The sequence below is a fragment of the Salvia hispanica genome, chromosome 6, assembly GCF_029641045.1.
Source record: "Salvia hispanica isolate PSC_SH4W2 chromosome 6, Shi_PSC_v1, whole genome shotgun sequence".
Lineage (NCBI taxonomy): Eukaryota > Viridiplantae > Streptophyta > Magnoliopsida > Lamiales > Lamiaceae > Salvia > Salvia hispanica.
Window position 1 is genome coordinate 13,298,698 of NC_142697.1, and position 22,441 is coordinate 13,321,138.

A 22,441-nucleotide genomic window follows, 5' to 3' on the forward strand; every position below is an offset into this window, starting at 1 on the left:
ATTTGGTAAAATAGTGAATATTGTGAGAGACATAATAAAAATTGAAAAAAGAAACATAAATAAAAATTCAAAAAAATTATAAAAATTCATATGTCATGATCCTATTATTTCAGAAAATTCATTCTCTATTCTAAAAAATTCGCCTCGAGTTTAATTTCAAATTGAGTCCGTTTTCTGAAAATCTCTCCCATATCATATACAAGATCAATGGCGCCATCTTCTTTCTCAACGACATCGTCTTCCTCCTCCGACGGGTCTCGTCGCCGACAAAAATCAGACGAAGACCAACTCAAAGCAAGCAAAAGGAGCCGCTCTCGTACGGAACGTCGCCGTAGGCGTCAGTCGTTCTCTTCTTCTGAAAGCTACACCTCTTCCTCTGAAGACTACAGGTTATACATAAATAAAAAGTTTGTTACAAAATTCCGTGCTGAATCTGTTTTTCTATGAATCTTAATTTAGGTTTTTCCGTATTCCTTCATTTTCCCGATGTAAAGCTAAATTCCTGCTTCATAGGATTGGCTTCTATTTGCAGAGTATGTTGATGATACGATTTTTCAACTCCAGTCTTATTTGAAATTCAGTTGATTAATTTGTTGGATATTTTAGTGTAATTGGATTAACTTGATCGATCGGTATTGTCATAACGATACATCATATAAGTATGAAGGGTGTGGAGTGCACACTTATTTGAATTCGTTATAATGTTAGGGGCGAAGCCCCTGAACAGATGAACGGGGGTTCGGGGGCAGCGCCCCCGGATAGCGGGGTCCAAGGGGCGGCAGCCCCTTGCTGGGGTCGAGAAAATGTAATTTCGGAAATTCATCCGAAAATGTAATTTCGGAAAAGTAAAAGGACCAATTTGCAATTTCAAAAACCTTTAAAATTCTGTTATTTTCGGTTAGAAAATGAACAGACGCGTCTGTTCATGTTTATAAACCGATCCGATCATTACTTATGGTTTTGATTATGTTCAACAATGAGCATTCGAAAAAGTTCAAACAATCTTCTGAATTTTATCCGATCGAATAGTTTGGTAGAACCGCCAAATTGATTTGATCTGAAAGTGTTTATCACGACTTTCAGATATCCGTTTTCTGTTCTATATATTGAATCTCCCCAACATAATTTCTCTCGGAATTAACTTAAATTTGTAGTCATGTTATATGTTGATTCCAAATTTTATAGGTTGAACATTGGAGCAATTTATTGAATAAGATAACTTTGGGCTGAAACCAATTTACTGTTTGTTTGTTGTGAAAAAAGAAAAATAAAAATCTGACCGTCCGTGAAACTACAATTTGTTCTTGGGAACCAAATGTATGAAATTTTGATTCCTGCATTGAATGCTGATATTTAGTTGGGGTGTTTCAGAAGAAGCTTATTGTGTTTCTTAAAAATATTCCTGAAGTTGATTTATTTGAAGGAAACGTAGGGGGAAAAAGATGTAAAAGAACAGATGAGATTACAAATATGTATGGAATATGAAATTATGAATTCCAAGTTACTTACTTATTTACCTTAGAAAATCAAAGATGTATACTAGCTATTTTAGAGCTTAGAAAGAAAATGGGAATTTAAAATATATAGTTTTTTTGTGGAAGTATTAATTAGTTTGCGTGAGTTCTATGAAATTTATATAATTTCAAGTAAAGATATATCCCATGTTTTTAAAATTTAATCATACAGTATATTACCAATCCAGTGGAGATTCCATATTTCCATGATTGGGAAATTAACTTAAGCGTAGAATAATGTAATGTTGCTTGTTGTGCTGCTGGTCATGGTGAGTCCGTATTAATCGCACCATTTTCTTTCTATTGATTTTCAGTCCTTCAATTTGTTATAAATGTCCACCATTCCTTTTATTTTCATGCTTGGTCAATATAAGTAATTGTAGCCTAATGACAGAGAGCATGGAGTGTCTTGCAAGTTGCAAGATAAAGTTATTGGACGCATGAGATAGGTGTGTATATCGATTGCAATGCACTCATATATTTTAAGATGAAAATGTGGCAGTGTTTTTTATGTGTTTATAAAATGTGGCAGTGTTGTTTATAGTATGTTTTCAATATATAGCCCCCACTTTGATTTATTTTCTATCTAGCTTGAACTTTGAGAAATTGTCTGATTATAGCCACAATCACGTTGAAACTGTGGCAGACGAGACGATATTCTTTGTCAAAATTACGTCTGAAACCATAGTCAATTACCATGGGGCTAGTGCCTAATGTGATCTACATGGTCGAAATCACACTTTAAAGTTAGCCCTCAATGGTGCCAATTTTCAAGTGCAATTCTGATCACACCACAGATCTGATGATGATCGGCTACGAGCTACCTACCATTAGCAATACCTTTTACTGTAGAATACATTAGGTTCTGGTTTCATGGTGATTGGTCGTTTGTTTTAGGTCTAATTTTGGAAAAGAATAGATACTATCATAGTTTTGGCATAATTGTAATGTGACGTTTTCTCAAAGTTAAGGGCTTAGGGATCGCGACCATTTGTCCCGGCCATTGTAGCACGTGTGTCGCCCAGGGCATGATGACTTGACGTCATCCTCACCTTCCTCCGGCTTATCACCGGCAGTCTGATCAGGGTTCAAAATTCAACGATGTCAACTACACATGAGGGTTGTGCTCGTTGCGGGTTAAGGGTTGCGCTCGTTGCGGGACTTAACCCCACACCTTACGGCACGAGCTGACGACAGCCATGCACCACCTCTGTCCGCGTTCCCGAAGGCACCCCTCTCTTTCAAGAGGATTCGAAGTCTATATAAAAACTAAATCAAAGTTGAGGCTATATAAACCTTTGCCGAAAGTTCAGGCTATAAACTATAATACCTTACAAAGTAAAAGTTTTAATCTTTTCATACTATCTTTTTCGCTTTTATTACTGAAAAATGCTTTGCTGTTGTGGATTCCAGTTCTTCCGACAGTGAACAACATGCATCCCATAATTCAAAGCGGCATAAAAAGATTGAAAAATCAAAGAAGGTGTCTCGTTGAGTAACTCTTTTCTTGTCACACATTATTGCTCGTTTACTGGTTGGTTGCATTACAGAAAAAAGATAGAGAAAAAGAAAGGTCATAGCCATGGACGCCATAAACTAAAAGATAAAGTGGTAGAAAATGATTTCTTTTGCTCAATAGATCTTCATTTTATTACTCCACTTTATTTCGAAAATCAAAAAGTTTTTGTTGAAGTGGCCCTTGATATGTTCTTAAGGCGGAATCATGGTTGTGTTTTTTTCCATTGGCTATGAGATTCTTATGTTACTTTCTGCCTTTCATTTATGGCTCTTTGAAATTGGAGCTGGTTTCTGTGACATGGTGATCCTGGATGTTTCTGGCTTGGTTTCGTCATGCCAATGTGAGCTATATACAGAAGAAGCAGGAGACTAGTGGTCCCGTGCAGCTTTCCAAGGTTTTTATTTCAATTGTCTAAAATCTGTTATGCGCTGCTTGCATCCTCGCCTTTATAGATATGTCATGGCAATAGACTTCTATGTTTTCTGATGTGTTTATTCAGTTCTTGGGAAAGGACAAAGATGACAGTGCTCGTCGTAGTGTGGTGGTCTCTGGGAAAAAGGTATGACTCATTCCTTCATCTGCATATGCAGCATACGTGCAATGCACGCAAACGCTCATGTGTTACAATGGTGATGAACCTCTATCAGTTTAATACCCCTTCTCAGCATTACTACATTATTATGCTGCTATTAAACTAATGAATATGAGCATAAATTTATGTCACACTTCCTTTATATAGATATTACTGAAGCTGGATAAAACAAAGGAAGACAAGTTGGCCGAGAACAATAGGAATGAGCTATTGAAGTTCTTGAATGCTAGTTATGATTGATGATGATTTTTCTTGGATGAATCTCATTTGTTTCTTTTATTGACAGCTTTGGAAAAGCGTGCTTATTGAAATGTTTTGTGGCCTTCCTGTTAGATATTTTAGTGTAATTGGATTAACTTGAATGATCGGTTATTGTTATAATGATACATCATTTAAGTATGGAGGTGCGGAGTGCACGTTTATTTGAATTCGTTATAATATTAGGAGCGAAGCTCCAAGATAGATGAACGGGGGTCCGGGGGCAGCGCCCCCGGGTAGCGGGGTCCAAGGGGCGGCAGCCCCTGGCTGGGGTCGAGCTGTTTCCCGACAGTATCGGAAAGTTACTGTATCGGAAATTCATCCGAAAATATAATTTCCGAAATTCGAAGGACTAAATTGCAATTTAGGAAACATTTGAAATTCGGTTATTTTCGGTTTCATTTCCCAACAGTTGCAATGTTTCATTGCACTGTTTCATCTTCTTCTTCTACTGATCATCTTTTCTGGTTCATGATCATCAAAAATACAGACATATGATCTTCGACTACTCTGAATTTTATCCGATCAAATATTTGGTTGAACCCCGAAATTGATTTGATCTGAAAGTGATAAACACGACTTTCAGATATCCGGTTTTTTGTTTCTCTGTTTTATATCTCCCTAACAAAGATCAAATCAATATGTCGAACAAAGAAACGATGAAGGAAGGAGCGAAAGGTTTCGCAAAGTTAGATAAGTTTGCTGGCCAGGACTTTAGACGATGGCAAAAGAAGATGCATTTCATGCTGACAAATCTCAAGGTGGTGTACGTTCTGAGTACTCCCATGCCCGAGGCTGTTGATAATGAAACTCTGGAACAGACGAGGAGGCGGATGAAGTGGGAGAACGATGACTACATATGTCGTGGCCACATCTTAAACGTTATGTCTGATTCCCTCTTTGATGTGTATCAAAATGTAGAGTCTGCTAAGGAATTGTGGGATTCTCTCGAAGCCAAGTATATGGCAGAAGATGCCTCTAGCAAGAAATTTCTTGTTGGTAACTTTATCAACTATAAAATGGTTGATTCGAGGCCTGTCATGGAACAATACAATGAATTGTTGAGGATATTGGGACAGTTTTCCCAATATGATATGAAAATGGATGAATCTATTTCTGTTTCTAGTAATAAATTGCCACCTTCTTGGAAGGATTTTAAAAATAATCTGAAACACAAGAAGGAGGAACTGAACTTGGTCGAACTTGGAAGTGATTTCCAAATTGAACAGTCCATACGTGATATGGAAAAGAGTTCTGGTGGTAATACTAAAAACGTGGTCGGTTCTTCTGTGAACATGGTGGAAGAGGGTGAATCCTCAAAGGCTGGTAAAGAGAAACGTAAGTTTCAAGGGAAACGGAAGTTTCAAGCTTATAACAGTAAGGATGGGAATAAGAAGCCCAAACTGACTTGCTGGAAGTGTGGCAAATCCGAGCACTTCAAGAAGGATTGTAAGTCTGGAAAGGGTGGAGGAAAAAGGAAAAACGAGGCTGGTCAAAATGGATCCAAGGATCCGGAAAAGCAATCAGGTTCGTCTTTTGTACCTAATGATCATTCGGTTGAGAATTATTATGCATCAATAATCTCTGAAGCATTTTATGTGCAGGATGATGATATCTCATGGTGGATTGATTCGGGTGCAACATGTCATGTATGCAAGGATCGTCAATGGTTCAAGGACTTTAAATCAATTGAAGATGGATCTTCCTTGAAGATGGGCAATGTTGCAACTGAACCAATCAAAGGAATAGGATCTGTTAGCCTAGTATTTACCTCTGGAAATTCGTTGTTGTTAGAAAATGTTATGTATGTACCTGGAATTCGTAAAAACTTAGTTTCTGGTATTGTATTGAATAGTTGTGGCTATAAACAAGTATTAGAAAGTGATAAATACATTCTGTCAACGCATGGTAATTTTATTGGCTTTGGTTATCTTTGTGGCATGTTTAGGTTGAATCTAGATGTCTCTTTTATGAATAATTCTGTTTGCATGACTTCTTCAAGTATTGGTAATCATGTTAGTAAATCAGAATTGTGGCATGCTAGACTTGGTCATGTTCATTATAAGAGATTAAAAGATATGTCGAAAATGAGTTTGATACCTGCTTTCGAGTTGAATAATGAAAGGTGTAAAACTTGCATGTTAACTAAAATAACTAGACAACCTTTCAATAAGAATGTAAATAAAGAAACTAAGGTATTAGAACTTATACATAGTGACTTGTGTGATTTTCATTAGACTCCATCACTTGGTAATAAAAAGTATGTAGTTACTTTTATTGATGATGCGACTAGATTTTGCCATGTCTATCTATGTTATTCAAAAGATGAAGCTCTTGATAAATTTAAAATCTTTAAGGAAAGTGTAAAGCTTTATCATGGTGTGAAGATTAAAACTCTTCGCACTGATAGGGGAGGTGAGTATTATGATCCAGCGTATTTTGAATCGACTGGTATAGTACATCAAACGACTGCTCCATATACACCACAACAAAATGGTGTAGCTGAAAGAAAGAATAGAACGTTGAAAGAAATGATTAATTCAATGTTGTGTTATTCTGGCCTAAGTGAAGGATTTTGGGGTGAGGCTATGTTAACAGCCTGTTATTTGTTGAATAGAGTTCCTAACAAAAGGAACAAGATTACCCCTTATGAACTTTGGCATAAGAAACCTCCAAAATTGAGTTATCTTAGAGTTTGGGGTTGTCGAGCAGTGGTAAGACTAACTGACCCTAAAATGAAAACCATAGGTTAAAGAGGCATAGATTGTGTGTTTCTGGGGTATTCAGAAAATTCTGTTTGTTATAGGTTCTATGTCTTAGAACCTAATGACTATGTATCTGTGCACTTTATTATTGAGTCAAGGGATGCTGATTTTGGCAATGAGGATAGATTCACGTCTATACCTAAACCTGGAGGCATGATTGCAAGATCTAGTAACTCTGATGATGTTACTGGAAAGGTGATAGATACACCTCCTGAGGCTAGGAGAAGTAGTAGAGCAAGAAAAGCTAAGTCATTTGGAAATGATTTCCAATTGTACTTACTTGAAGGATCAAGAAATGAAATTAATTTTCAATATCAGTATTGCTTTACTATTGGTGATGATCCAAGGACTTACAAAGAAGTTATGGCTTCAAGAGATTCCGCTTTTTGGAAAGAGGCAATCCAAGAGGAGATGGATTCTATAATCCAAAATGGTACTTGGATACTGACTGATTTACCACCTGGTTGTGAAGCTTTAAATAGCAAATGGATCTTCAAAACGAAGATGAAGGTGGATGGAAGCATAGACAAATATAAAGCCAGATTGGTTATCCAAGGCTTTAGGCAAAGAGAAGGAATTGATTATTTTGACACCTATGCTCCTGTTGCTAGGATTTCCACAATTAGATTATTATTAGCACTTGATGCTATACATAATCTTGTAATTCACCAAATGGATGTCAAAACTGCCTTTTTGAATGGTGAATTAAATGAAGAGATTTATATCAAACAACCAGAAGGCTTTGTCATGCCTGGTAATGAACATAAGGTTTGTAAATTGGTAAAATCTCTTTATGGACTAAAGCAAGCCCCCAAACAATGGCATCAGAAGTTTGATGACGTAGTATTGTCTAATGGTTTTGTATTAAACCAAGCAGACAAGTGTGTATATAGCAAATTTGATGCTACCGGTAAAGGGGTTATCATTTGCCTATATGTGGATGACATGTTGATCTTCGGTACTGACCAAGATCAAGTTGATAAAACAAAGGCATTTTTGTCATCTAAGTTTGAGATGAAAGACATGGGGAAGGCTGATGTGATTCTTGGAATTAAGATCACACATGGAGAACAAGGAATTTCCATTTCTCAATCACATTATATTGAGAAGATTTTGGAAAAATTTAACTTCAAAGATTGTTCTCCAGTTAAGACTCCTTTTGATCCTAGTGCAAAACTCGTACCTAATAAAGGAGTTGCTGTGAATCAGCTTGAATATTCAAAGGCTATTGGATCACTAATGTATGCTATGATTAGTACCTGACCCGATATAGCCTTTGCAGTTGGAAAGTTGAGTCGATATACTCATAATCCAAGTTTAATCCATTGGCAAGCCATGAATCGAGTATTTAAGTACTTAAAAGGAACAATGGATTATAGGTTGTCTTATTCTGGATTTCCTTCTGTTCTTGAAGGTTATTCGGATGCAAGTTGGATCACCAATATGGAAGATCATTCTTCCACAAGTGGTTGGGTATTCCGTCTTGGAGGTGGTGCTATATGTTGGGCATCAAAAAAACAAACTTGTATAACAAATTCAACAATGGAATCGGAGTTTGTGGCATTAGCAGTAGCTGGTAAAGAGGCTGAATGGCTAAGAATGATCTTCAGATGTGATTCCATTGTGGCCTAAACCGATATCACCTATATCTATCAGATGTGATAGTGCTGCTACCTTGACTAAGGCATATAGTCAAGTGTATAATGGAAAGTCAAGACACTTAGGTGTTAGACATAGCATGATTCGTGAACTTATTTTGGATGGTGTGATATCTGTGGAGTTTGTAAGAACTCATGACAACTTAGCCGATCATTTAACCAAAGGGTTAAGTAGAGATCTTGTGTATAAATCGGCTATAGGGATGGGATTAAAGTCCACTACAAATCTCTGATATTAAGATACCCAATTCCCATTTAGTATGACACTAGATGCAGAATTCAATGTGGAAAACTTAATGTTGGAGATTGTAACACATTTGAAAATCGTCCCAAGGTATGTGTTCGGACCTACAAGTTAAGGAGGTTGAATATATAGATTCTTAATAGTTCTTTTGAAAAATTGCAAATGTAGGTGCAAGAATAAATGAGCTACCTATATAAGCATGAAGTTTAGCCGCTTCAAGAAGCTGGGACTTGGTTTCGATATGTTTATGAAGGATAAGGACACAGGCTAGTAAAATATAGTGTCAAGATAGAACTATTCATATGTAAACTTTTGTGTACATTATCTTTATGTATTCAATGTGAGTTCCCAGGGTTCAATCCTTAGAGACACCCGGGGTATTCGAATATTTGGAATGTGTAATGTACTAATATGTAATTCAATCGTTACGATATTTCATTTATGCAAAAGTTTGAATGTTTGAGATGACTTGTTTTAGTTAATCAAGGATTGCACTAAAATAGGGGAGGATTGTTAGATATTTTAGTGTAATTGGATTAACTTGAATGATCGGTTATTGTTATAATGATACATCATTTAACTATGGAGGTGCGGAGTGCACGCTTATTTGAATTCGTTATAATATTAGGAGCGAAGCTCCAAGATAGATGAACGGGGGTCCGGGGGCAGCGTCCCCGGGTAGCGGGGTGCAAGGGGCGGCAGCCCCTGGCGGGTCCAAGGGGCAGAGCCCCTGGCTGGGGTCGAGCTGTTTCCCGACAGTATCGGAAAGTTACTGTATTGGAAATTCATCCGAAAATATAATTTCCGAAATTCGAAGGACTAAATTGCAATTTAGGAAACATTTGAAATTCGGTTATTTTCGGTTTCATTTCCCAACAGTTGCAATGTTTCATTGCACTGTTTCATCTTCTTCTTCTACTGATCATTTTTTCTGGTTCATGATCATAAAAAATACAGACATATGATCTTCGACTATTCTGAATTTTATCCGATCAAACATTTTGGTTGAACCCCGAAATTGATTTGATCTGAAAGTGATAAACACGACTTTTAGATATCCGATTTTTTGTTTCTCTGTTTTATATCTCCCTAACATTTCCATGGTGAAAATTTTTCAGTATCTGCTTGATTTTATGTTTTCAACCTCTCTTCATGTTTTGCCAGAGCTAATCTATGATGGAATTAGATATGCATTATGACAAAAAGAGAAAAACTGCTTACGTTTTCCTTCAAAATTTGAAAAAGAGAACTACAAGAGCAGAGCGTAAAAATCATTTTTTCTTATGAACTTTGGTGCCATAGCCTAGCCACAGCCTAGCCTCACCCTTCCAACACCCTTTTCAAAAGCCCTCCAATTTAATTCATTTTAATTGTTGGTGTTTATCAAATATTTTTTAAAAAATTAGTGCAATAAGTTGTATATATAGAGCAGAAATAAAAAATTTAAAAAATAATGAAAAGATATAAATTGGCTCGGCTAGGTGGTCGGCGCACAATAGCACCCTAGCTAGCCCGGCACGCCCTAGCCGAGCGCCTAGCCGCATGCTGGCTAGGACGGTATCATGTATGCTCTTACAATAATAAAAAGAAAAAGTTACACGAGAACTCTATAGCTCATGTATTGCTTTAAATAAATTTACTTACACTTTTAAAAAAAAAAAATTTATTTACTCAAAAAGGGATGCATTGTTGCAACTGCACAGCACACTAATTAATTATGGGTGCTGTTGTAGATTAGGGTTTGAGGGAAAGGGCCCAGCCCACAACCCACACTGTCTGTCCCTATAAAGAAGCGAAAATGGTTTGGAGTTAGCCATAACTATCGGCGCCTGCCTCCCTTTTATTTCAACTGTTTCCAAACTTTAGTTAATGCTTTTTTTTTTCCACAATTTCTTTTTGATTGCAAAGCTGCACTGCACATAGTTCTTCTCTGGAGTGTTTATTACTCTCATTCCCGAGATTTTATTTGTGCGCATAGAAAATGTTTGGTCCAATCTGCTTGAGCTCTCTCCATTCTATATCCATGGAGTTTAGCTTCAATGATATTGGACCACATTCCTTTTTTTATTTCTTCAATTCCATTATTTTTATTCAGCTTTTGTTACATCCAGTTTTGCCGATTTTGCTGACCCTGATACAAATATATTTTGCCTTTTTACGTTTTTAATAGTACTAATAATCAACGCTTGATATAAATGCACCTTGAATTTATTATTTAAATCTAACATCCGTTTATTTACGATATACTGTAGGAGTCAATTCCATATCATTTCTTTTGACTGGAAACAGTGAGAAGTTAAACCGCTCACACGTTTTTATTTTTAAGGAGAATATTAATGTAGTCATTCGCTCTTATTTGTTGGTGGTTGTCACCTGCCAAATTTAAAATAATCGCCCCTAATTTATTCGCTCTAGTTCACGGATAAAGATTCTTTAAATTTACTTATTTTAGGGGTATTGATTCCGAAAGTTAAACATTGGCCCATATTTGGTTATTTTCAATGAAGTTGTAAAAACAAGAATTTAATTTTCGTGTTAAATTGATTAAAAGATCGTGTGTGTTTAATGAAAAAGTAAAATTGTTAAGGAAAATAATTTTTTAGATAAATGAACCTTGGTAATTTTAATTAAAGTTAATTTGTGTGGGTATATTTTATTTTTATGAATACTCTGTTTATGAATAATAGTCTTATTTTACCATTTTGTGACATACATAAAAAAAAAGTCTCATTTTCAATGGCTGGAGATGCACATAGTACACTTATACAAATGTATTTAGCCTTTTTACATTTTTAATAGTACTACTAATAATCAACGTTTTCACTAAAGATATAGTATCATACTATGGCTATATATCATTAATATAAATCCACCACTAATTTATTAATCAAATTTAACATCCGTTTATGTTTGTCACCAATTTAGTAAGCTTCAAATCCATATCGGTTCTGTTGACCGGAAACAGTGAGAAGTTACACCGCAGCACACGTTTGTTATTTTAAAGAATATTAATAGAGTCGTTCACTATTATTTGTTGGTAGTTGTCACCTGATCACAAATTTAATTCACGGATAAAGATTCTTTAAATTTATTTATTTTAGGGGTATTGATACTAATATTAAACATTGGTCGACATTTGGTTACTTTCCATGAAATTGGAAAAAACAAATTCATTATAGATTATGTTTGTTTAATGAAAATAGAAAATTGGTAAAGAAAATAATTTAATACTGATACTTTCCGTGTTTCAAATCAGTGAGACGCTTCAAATCAGACGTTGTTTTGCAAAAATGATACTCTCTCCGTCTGCCATTAAGAGTCACATTTTTTCATTTCGGTCCATCCCTAATTAAGAGTCACACTTCATTTTTACCATAAATGGTAAGTAGGTCCCACATTCCACTAACTCACTTTATACATTTTATTATAAAACTAATATAAAAAAGTGGATCCCACGTTCCACTAACTTTTTCAACAAACTTTTCTTTACATTTCTTAAAACCCGTGTCCGGTCAAACTGTGACTCCTAATCGGGGATGGAGGGAGTAATAAATAGTTAGAGTAGAGATAAAGTAAAGTAAGTAAGATAAAAATGTGTATAATCTTTACTCTCTTTGTCTGTCATTTGAATAGCTATTTTGTTTGATACAAATTGTTTGATTTTGTGAAATATTTAAATTTGTAAAGTTAAATTATGTTCCGTGTTTTTTCTACTATTCTTTCCGTCTCACTTAAGATGATACACTGTCCTTTTTAGTTTGTATAACCAATATGACACATTTCTATTTTTAGTAATTTTTTTCTCTCCAATTAATTCAGCCAACTACTTTTTTCTCATTTCAATTAAATATTCATTTCTCTTTCTCTCTCCATTTAATACTTCCACACACTCTTCTCGAATTAACTATATTAACTAACAACTCCTAAAATCCCGTGGACTAAGAAATGTGTCATCTTAGCTGGGTCGGAGGGAGTACAATATTTTTAATTTTTTTTCGAAAATCGTCTTCAAGCCTTCACCAAAATATTACTCCTTCCGTCCTACAAAGATGGTCCTATTTTTTCATTTTCGTCCGTCCCATAAAATTTATCTCATTTTACTTTTTACAATTTTTGATAGTGGACCCCTAACTCATCCTGCTCACATTTTATTATAAAATTAATATATAAAAGTAGGATCCAGATTCCACTAATTTTTTCTAACTCACTTTTCATTACATTTCTTAAAACCTGTGCTCAATCATAGTGAGACAATCTTTGTGGCGGAGGGAGTACTACTAAAGAGAAAATCATTAGAATTACAATGGTAAAATGGGTTGCATTGGATTTAGGAATAAAAATTACAAAGGTGATTGTCTACAATTTTTTTTAATTTTTTTCAAAAATTGTCTTCAACCCTTCACCAAAATATTACTACTAAGAGAAAATCATTAGAATTACAATGGTAAAATGGGTTGTATTGAATTTAGGAATAAAAATTGCAAAGGTGATTGCAGTCTTCAGAGGTAAAAATGGTGTTCTCGTTGTTAAAGGAAGAAGAAGACTGTGTCCATGTTTTAAAAATTGATAATTTAACTTTCATTGATTAACCTTAATAACCCTATGTTCGTGCACGGGGGAAGAGACTTCACTTGGAGGAAAAATGGGTGAAGCTGCAAAATGGTGTTCTTTTGTAACATAGATGCTGCTGCTGTGTTTGAGAGCCAAAGAAAAGTTGGTTGTGGGGTAGTTGTTCGAGATTTTGAAGGGACGGTGGTAGCGGTGATGGGTGAACAAGTGGGAAGGATGGCCGACGCATCTATGGCCGAGCTCCTTAGCTTGAGAGAGGTGCTGAGTTGGATCAAAAGAGAGGGATAGAAGGAGATAGAGTTTGACATGTAAAATGTTATTCTTAAAGCAATGTGTTGATATTCTAAAAGCATTGTATTAATAATTTTAAAATAATATATTGACATTTTTATCCAAAACCCTAATTTTGTAGTTTTTTTTTTTATCTTTTTCAATTTAATTAATAAAAACAAAAATTACACCTGTTAGACTACTTAAATTTCAAAAATCTTATGATTTTAAATTAATTATAGCTAATAATTAAAAAGTGAATTAGCAATTGATCACACCCCTATTTATACATTATTCAAACTTTTTATACCAATATTTTAAATGAGTAATAAACCCACCCCTATTTATACATTATTCAAACTTTTTATACCAATATTTTAAATGAGTAATAAAGCCGATATCGTGTCATTCACTTTAAATAAACCCATCCTCGCCTACAGGGGGTACACTTAAATCGCATTTCCAAGAAAACGGGGCAGATAGATAAATGGAAGGCATTGAGCACAGAAGCGTTCAAGTAAACGGCATAAACATGCACGTCGCCGAGAAAGGCAAAGGCCCCGTCGTGCTCCTCCTCCACGGCTTCCCCGAGCTCTGGTACACGTGGCGCCACCAGATCGTGGCGCTCGCCGCTCTCGGATACCGCGCCGTGGCTCCCGACCTCCGCGGCTTCGGCGACTCCGACGCCCCGGCCGACGCCGCCAGCTACTCGTGCCTCCACGTGGCCGGCGACATTGTGGCGCTCATAGAGTCCCTCGCCGCCGGCCAGCCGGTTTTCCTTGTGGCTCACGACTGGGGCGCCATGGTCGGCTGGTACCTCTGCCTCTTCCGCCCCGATTTGATCAAGGCCTTCGTCTCCCTCACCGTGCCGTTTCGCCCCCGCCATCCCACCGTCAAGCCCATCGCCGGCATGCGTGCTTTCTTTGGAGACGATTACTACATGTGCAGATTGCAGGTTTTTTCAAATTTATCTTATATCATTTCTTATATATACTCCGTCACTCCTACAATAACAATCCTATTTAGTTTGGGGCGAATTTTAAAATATATATATAAACAACATTGAGTTGAATAAGTTAGTGTATGTGTGTATCACTTACATATATAATAAGTTGGTGGAATTTAAAACCTACTTATCATTTATGGTATTAGTAAAATTGAACTCTTATTGTGGAATACACGAAAATGGTAAAAATATGATTCTTATTGTGAGACCGAGGGAGTATTAGTTGTATTTATGTGTCCAGTTTTATTAATACGAGGTTTTATTTTGTGTGTTGGTGAAAAAAAAATTTAACATTTATATTATTGTGAAAGAGATTTTTTTCTAAGAATAAAAATGTGTCACTTATAGTGGAGAACTTTGAAAACATCCATAGAAGTCTTTTAATTTCAATTGCATATGAAGTAGCTCATTTTTTTAAATATTTAGCCATTTCATGATATTTTTCAACTTTTACATGTTTTTGCAAGTGCTTTTAACATTTGAAACTAGATGGTTCGGGACCATTTATTTCATTTTTGTGAGAAAGAAATCAAATGAAATAGATGGTTGGGTGCCGCTGACATTAATGCATGCGTGACTATTGGAGATTGAGAAATTTAATTTCAAAAGGTTTAATTAATGAATTAGGAGGGAGGGGTTGAACTTCCACCATTAAAGCTACAGCTGTCAATGCATTGCTCTCCTGCATGTTGTCTGTCTCTGTCGCTCTGTTTTGGAATCGCCAAATAAATGACTTTCTCATAACTCCAATCTATAATTAGTTGGTTTTTATTTTATTGCTATTATAATTTCCCATATCTCACTAATAAAACATTTAGTAATAACCATCCTGATCATAATTGTCACTCTCACCTCTATTCGGAAAAAAAAATTAGTCTTAACTTTCTAAAATTAGAATGTTCATACTTTTTAGAAACGGACTAAAAAAAATTGAATTAGAATATTCATATTTTTTATGGACCGTACTAAAAAAGAAATTGTTCATATTTTTTTAGAGACATAAGGAGTAGTTTTTTGAATTTTTTTTGTTGTGTTTCAATCTTAAATGTAGTTGCACTCATCGTAGTTGATATGTAAAATTAAAACTTAAATGCCTACTTCTAGTTATCATAATGTGTTTGGATTCAAATATTGATCAATACTAGTATAACAAATTTTGAGCCTAAAAATGATCTTAATGATAAAGTTAAAAATAATGAAAATGTTACTCCTATAAAACAGGAAGTCGGAAAAATAGAATCAGAAATAGCAGAATACGGAGCGGAAGCAGTGATAAAGAAGATCCTAACGGAGCGAAGGCCGGGGCCGCCCCTTCTCCCGAAAGAAAAGCCATTCGGAGAGGACCCGAAGAGCATCAAGCTGCCGCATTGGTTCACTGAACAAGACCTCAAATACTACGCTCGTAAATACGAGCAGAAGGGCTTCACTGGCGGCCTCAATTACTATCGCGCCCTCGATTTGTACGTGTCTAAGCCAATAAATCAATTACTACTACTCCGTCCCCATTAACTGTCTACTTTTACCTCACTCATTAATTGTTCAATTTCACTTTTTTAACGTAAATGGTAAGTAAGTCTCACTTTCTGTTAATTCATTCTTTTCACATTTTATACCATAATGGATAATTATTAGGGAACAGAACGAGTTTTTTATAAGAAATGGTAAATGAAAAAAAGGAGTAATGGGATTGTTTGTACACGTAGGAACTGGGAGCTGACGGCGGCGTGGACGGGGGCAAAGGTGAGAGTTCCGGTGAAGTACATAGTAGGGGATCTGGACATGGTGTATACAACGCCGGGGGTGAAGGAGTACGTGTCGGAAGGAGTGTTCAAACAGGACGTGCCGTTGCTGGAGGAATGCGTGGTGGTGGAAGATACCGGCCACTTCATCAATCAAGAGAGGCCTAATGAGGTTAATGCTGCTCTTCATCAATTTTTCACCAAGTTTTATTAGCAGTATGCCAGTATCTTTCATTTTCGAATTTGGATTTCCTCGCCATATATATCCAAATCATTAAATTATGTAGTATGAGCTACTACAATCTAGATTCAAAACTAAATTGAGTTGAAAATTGAGTTAGCATAGGCCCTTTTTATGTAATTTTGTTTAAGAGACCATAATGAGTTGTTCATGCCTCTTGGTGGCCAAATAAATGTATAAATGTTTGTCACTATGAATCTACCGTATTGTTATATGCTAGTATCTTTGATACGTCTACAAGATATCAATAGACAAATCTTTTGTAACTATGAGCTTATCGATCAGTTTATAATATCATATTAGCAATTTAAATAGTTAGCAATATAACATACATCTATTGATATATAATGTAAAAGTAGGATTTATTTGTTCGATTATTTACTTCTATTATTTCTGTAAATAATATCTTCTCATTAAAATAAGACAAATAAGGATTACAAAAACAAGCATCATCAAACATATATGGGTAGTGTTATATTGTCAACTCAATACTTAATTGCTAACTACTAAATATAGTCATTATATTGTCAACTCAATACTCGTATGTTGATCGTCGAAGCCCAAGATGACATGATATTGGGTTGCAAAAAATTCTCATATCGACAAGTCAAAGTAGCGTATGACCAACGTCGTAGACTCAATGTGAAACCCTAAAAAATAAATAATCACCGAGACCTAGTACCTGTTTTAATCAAACAATAAATTTTTATCTCTTCGTAATCATCAATAAAAGATAGGAAATGACTTAAGATCAACACCAAGAACCATTAGGCCATCCGCAACGCTGTCTCTTATCCGTCTCTTAACCGTCTCATCTCTTCACTATTCACGGGCCCCACTGTACTTTTCAGTTCATCTTTTAACTAAGAGACTTCACCTGCATCCCTCCATCTCTTAACCATCTCTTAACTATTCATTCAATTTCATTTTTTATTTTTAATTCCAACAAATTCAATTAATAAAAAACACACTTCATTATAAATAAAATAAAATTACAATTTAAATACCTAAAAAAATAAAAAATACATAATTAAAAAACTAGAAATTACAAATTGCACACTTAAACTCAAATAAAAAAAAATGGAGGCAAAGAAGCAGAAGAAGGAGTTCTCTAGTGACGATCATCTAACGGTTGCCAAATTTTGCCCAAATGTGCTCCATTAGATCCTCCTGGAGTTGGGCGTGGGCGGTAGAATCACGTGTCCTTGCCCGAATAGACAACCGTCTTGCAAAGACGGATGCATTCCCGTTCGAGGCGGACTACTTGCGGTTGAGCTTCCTGGGGTTTCATGGTCGAACCAATTTCCCGCCTCAGGTCCTTCGTCGGCGACAATCATGTTGTGCAAGATTATGCACGTATACATGATGTCGACCATATTCTCCATAAACCACTGTCGAGCCGGGGCTTTGATAATGTTCCATCGAGCTTGGAAAACCCCGAACGCTCTTTCCACATCCTTGCGAGCAGACTCTTGCTTCTGCGCAAAAAGAGACTGCTTTTCGTCCGCAGGCCTGTTGAACGTCTTCACGAAGGTTGGCCACTTCGGATAGATGTCGTCGGCTAGATAGTACCCCATTTTATACTGGCGATTGTTAGCGACGAAGTTGATGGCCAGCGCTTTACCATTCAGAACTTCAACGAAGAGGTCGGAGTTGTTGAGCCCGTTGACGTCGTTGTTCGAGCTGGGGACCCCGAAATACGCATGCCAAATCCATAGCCAGTAGTCGGCGACGGCCTCGAATATAACGGTGGGGTGGGTGCCTTTGTGGCCGCTCGTGTATGACCCCCTCAACGCCACAGGGCAATTCTTCCATTGCCAATGCATGCAATCGACACTCCCGAGCATCCCGGGGAATCCGTGCACTTGTTCGTGAAGACGGAGCAGAAACTGACAATCTGCGGTGGTTGGCTTCTTCAGAAATTAGGCGGTGAAGGCTGCCCGGACGCCTTTGCAGAAGTTCAACAAACAAAGTCTCCCAGTGGATTCTCCGACGTGCTGGTATTCGTCGAATGCATCCTCCGTCTGTCCAGTAGCAAGCTGACGGATCGCCGCAGTACATTTCTGGAGCGTCGTGTGGCTAGGACGGCCAACAGCGTCGAACCATTCTCTGAAGAGCTCTTCCCGTGCCGCCAATGTACTCGCGATATGCAAAAATAGCGCGCGTGACATACGGAAACGGCGACGGAAGTAGATATCTCCCCACACCGGGTTCGGACTGAAGTAATCACGTTCCAACCTTGCGGCGGCTTCCTCCCGGTTACGATGGATGTATGTCCGGCTTCGCCTAGGAGGCGCGGCGGCTTCCTCCTCCCTACGTCGATCTTCTTCTAGCGATTCTTCCATTATTCGACGCATTTGCTCAAATGGATCCATAATTGATTAAATTTGGGAGAAGAAAAAAATAAAGGAATGATTTTATAGAAGTGATTGGAGAGGAAAGAAAGAGAGATAAGAGAATAGATGTGTGTTTGTGTGTAAAATGGAGAATGGAGAAGAGTATATATAGAATATAAAAATAAAAAAAATAAAAAAAAATATGACCGTTGAACGGTCATATTACCATTTTTTTTCTGAATTTTTTTTTTTCGAATAATCTGATTTTTTTTAAAAAAAAGTTTGAATTATGACGTCATAAATCCGACGCCCACTCGCGGGTCGGCGAGTGAGCGTCACGCCAGCCGCCCGCGCGCGCCACGTTGCGCCGGGCGCGTGTCTCGCCAGCTCGAGGCCGGCCTCGCCGGGACGCGTCGGGCGTCGAGACATCTCGTCTCGTCGAGACGAGACGGGAGCCGCAACGCTGTCTCGATGCCGTCTCGTCTCGTCGAGACGAGACCGAGACCGCATCGCGCAGCGTTGCAGATGCTCTTAGTGATGGTTTTCCACGTCTACCTAGGCTGCCAATCTCAATTAGTTCCTATATTTCCTAAAAGTATAAACAACACAAGTTTTAGTACAAAATTTGATAAAGGAAAGGAGAGAAAAAAAAAGTGTGTTAGTAAAAAACATATAGGTCTCACTTCAAAGAGTGAAAAAAGTTTCCTAAAATAGAAAGTTTTTCATTTTAGGAAACAAAGTGAGTATTTACTTATACAAGGTACCAACGAATTATTCTTTGTAACGATGAGTCCACCGATCAGTCTGCAATATAAAACAAATCATTTTTTTGTTCCATTATCTATTATTTTCTATGAATTTAATCAGCAATTAATAATAAATGGCAAACCATGTAGTAATAAATAATATTTTTTCTAGTAAATTGGAAAAATTAAGAAATTAAAATTGCAAGGAGCTAGAAGCATGCTTTTAAATTTTATATATGCACCTTACATGTATCTTAGAAAATATAACTTGTCGTTAAATTTAATTTCTATAATAATGACATATAAATATTTGCGTGTACGTTCTTGAGTAGCATTAACATCAGTTTGGAGCTTAACAAAATTCATAGTATGTTTTTTTATGAAATATAATAAGTCAACAGATATAGCGCCTAAACCGGCAAAAACACTTGACTTTTACTTTTAATCAACCGTAAACGTTACGATTGTCACTCAATATCTAGAAGAGTAGTGATTTAGAGACATAATGTCTCCATGACATAATACTCTTATGTCACTTTGACATAGCTATATTTTATATCATGACTAATTTACCCTAATGTTATATTAAGTAAATTTAAACCACTAGATTATGATTCTTTCAGATAATATAAAATTCTTAATACACATTAATACACTTCTTTGGATATATACATGCGACAAGATATATAATTATAGTGTATTTGCACCGTAATATTGTTTGCAACGGAGGAGATATAATTTTAGTGTACCATACCTACACATAACATAGGGAATAAAATATTTAATATTCAAACCATTAGATTCTGATTGCAAAAAATATTTAGTTATCTAATATTAATAATTTTAACTTGTATATAAAATAAATGCATTATCAATTTTTGAAAGCAAAACGTTTTCTTTCAATAAAAAGTTTTCTATCAAAAAATTTAATATTAAATTTAAATTTTATTTATCAATACCAAATTTATAACATAAGTTTTAATAAACAAATATGAAATAGTTTTAATACTCCATAGAGTTTCTTTTTATAATTTTCTTATTAATCATAATCTATAATATATTATTACAACTTTTCTTCCTATTAAATTCGAACAAACTTAATAATTCTATCTTTTTGGCATTTTCAAACTTTTTATATTCATTTTAATTCAACGATGATAAAACTTGTAAATTTTTTACAATTCTTTATATTTTAGTTATTATTATGAGAAATTGAAATTATGAATGTGAAAAAACACATTATGCATTGGAGTTATAGTCTGATTTATATAGAGTTTTTTGATTTATTCTAAAATGATTGTAGTTTTTCTTTTAAATTTGAGTTTAAGATATTGGAGTTAGATTTAAGAATGTAAAAAACCACGGTATGCATTGGAAATTGATTGTAACTTTAAAATTAAAAATTGTTAAAAATTTTAAAAAGTGAAATTATTCTTGTGATATTCTTAAAATAAAACAGTAAACTCAATTAGTATTAATATGTCATATATCAAATATAGTATATTCCATGAAATAGTGAATCAAGCATTAGAATTCTAATATTTTAGAAAAAAGGAGAAAATATTAATTATATGACTTTAAAATGCTAAATAGATTAGTTAAGAATATGTAACTGAAATAGATTAGTTAAGAATATGTAACTTTTTGTCAGAGGTTTGATGCAACGTTCCAATACCAAAGGATTTAGTTATATCACAATTTTGAAAAGTAATGAATTAAAATCAAAATCAAAATCATAAACTTAATTAGTATAAATTTTTAATTTTGCAAAGTTTATCTAATATCATAAAAAGAAAAACATAAAATATTAAATAACTGAGTTAAAAACACGAGATAAATTTTAAATAACTGATTTAAAAAATTTAAATAACTGTTATTGGAGTAATTTTTATTGAGATTCAACATAACATTCCAAAAATTAATGAAAAAATTAGTGAGATAAGGAGAGAATAAATTGTGAATAAATTTCTTAAAGAATACGTTAATTTAGTTGACGGATATGGTGAACATAGTTTTAAATTTAATACTACTAGTTTATAAAATTACATAACCCTTCAAAAATTTAATAAATTTTAAATTTCAGTTTTATTAGTTTTTCATTATAATTAACGAAAAAAAAGATGGTCAAAGTGATAAATTTTTCCTTATCCTTCTTTTATTTCATTTTTCATATTTTCAAGTGTACAAGTGAATTTTTTAAAAAAGGGTTAATACTCAAGAGTGGTAAAATTGAAAGTGGGTCCCAACTACTTCCATTTATATCTTGTGTAATTAAGCATTGAGATCTTAATGAATACTCCTATATATAGATAATCATAAATGTAGGGCATTTCTTAATTTATGAAATTATGAATTTATAGTTCATTAAAGCAAAAAGAAGGCTCATTTCTTCCTAGATCATTTATTTCTATTGATTCTCTCTTTTTAAACTTATGTCCTTGATCTATCAAGGAATACATTTCAACTCACTGGAAGTTTTACGTTTCTTTTTCAGTTTATTATTAGTTTATAAATTAATAAAACGACTAACTAACCAAAAATGGGTCGAATATATATTTTTCGGAAGTATTATCCAAAAGAATTGAAAGATAATGATGTATCCATTAGGAAAACATCAAATGTTTGGCGAAAGATGCTCCACTCCGAATCCACAGTGACTACTGCACCACTCCCCACCGCAAATCTTCCATATTTCTAATTATAGAAAAAATTCAATTCCCTTAAAAGCTAAGACTATAACCACCACTACTCCATTTTATAATTTTTCCTTAAAGACGGTGATGTGTCCCAAACGTATCAATAAAAGATGTCGGTCATTGGCTTATCTCTCTCTCTCTCGTGTAGTTTGTGTAGTTCAATAATTTTACGATCTCACAATGTACATTGGTCGAATGAATATTGGTCTTCCTTTAGTAAGGTAGATAATACATAAAGAGATTCATCGTCCACTTGGATCCATTCTGTATTCACCTAAGATAAAATAT

At 35.2% G+C, this 22,441-nt stretch overlaps 1 protein-coding gene and 1 long non-coding RNA gene across 2 annotated transcripts; both read left to right on the plus strand.

Moving 5' to 3' along the window:
* Positions 1 to 1,582: 1,582 nt before the first annotated feature.
* LOC148923247 (uncharacterized) lies at positions 1,583 to 4,085 on the plus strand. The gene is made up of 3 exons (XR_016133068.1): positions 1,583 to 3,427; positions 3,533 to 3,592; positions 3,773 to 4,085. It is a non-coding gene; the product is annotated as an uncharacterized LOC148923247 (long non-coding RNA).
* A 9,725-nt stretch (positions 4,086 to 13,810) lies between these two features.
* LOC125204807 (epoxide hydrolase 3-like) lies at positions 13,811 to 16,594 on the plus strand. The gene is made up of 3 exons (XM_048103543.2): positions 13,811 to 14,344; positions 15,617 to 15,855; positions 16,099 to 16,594. The coding sequence occupies exons 1-3, from the start codon at positions 13,877 to 13,879 to the stop codon at positions 16,346 to 16,348; spliced, it is 957 nt and encodes a 318-aa protein (XP_047959500.1). The 5' UTR covers positions 13,811 to 13,876; the 3' UTR covers positions 16,349 to 16,594.
* Positions 16,595 to 22,441: the final 5,847 nt, after the last annotated feature.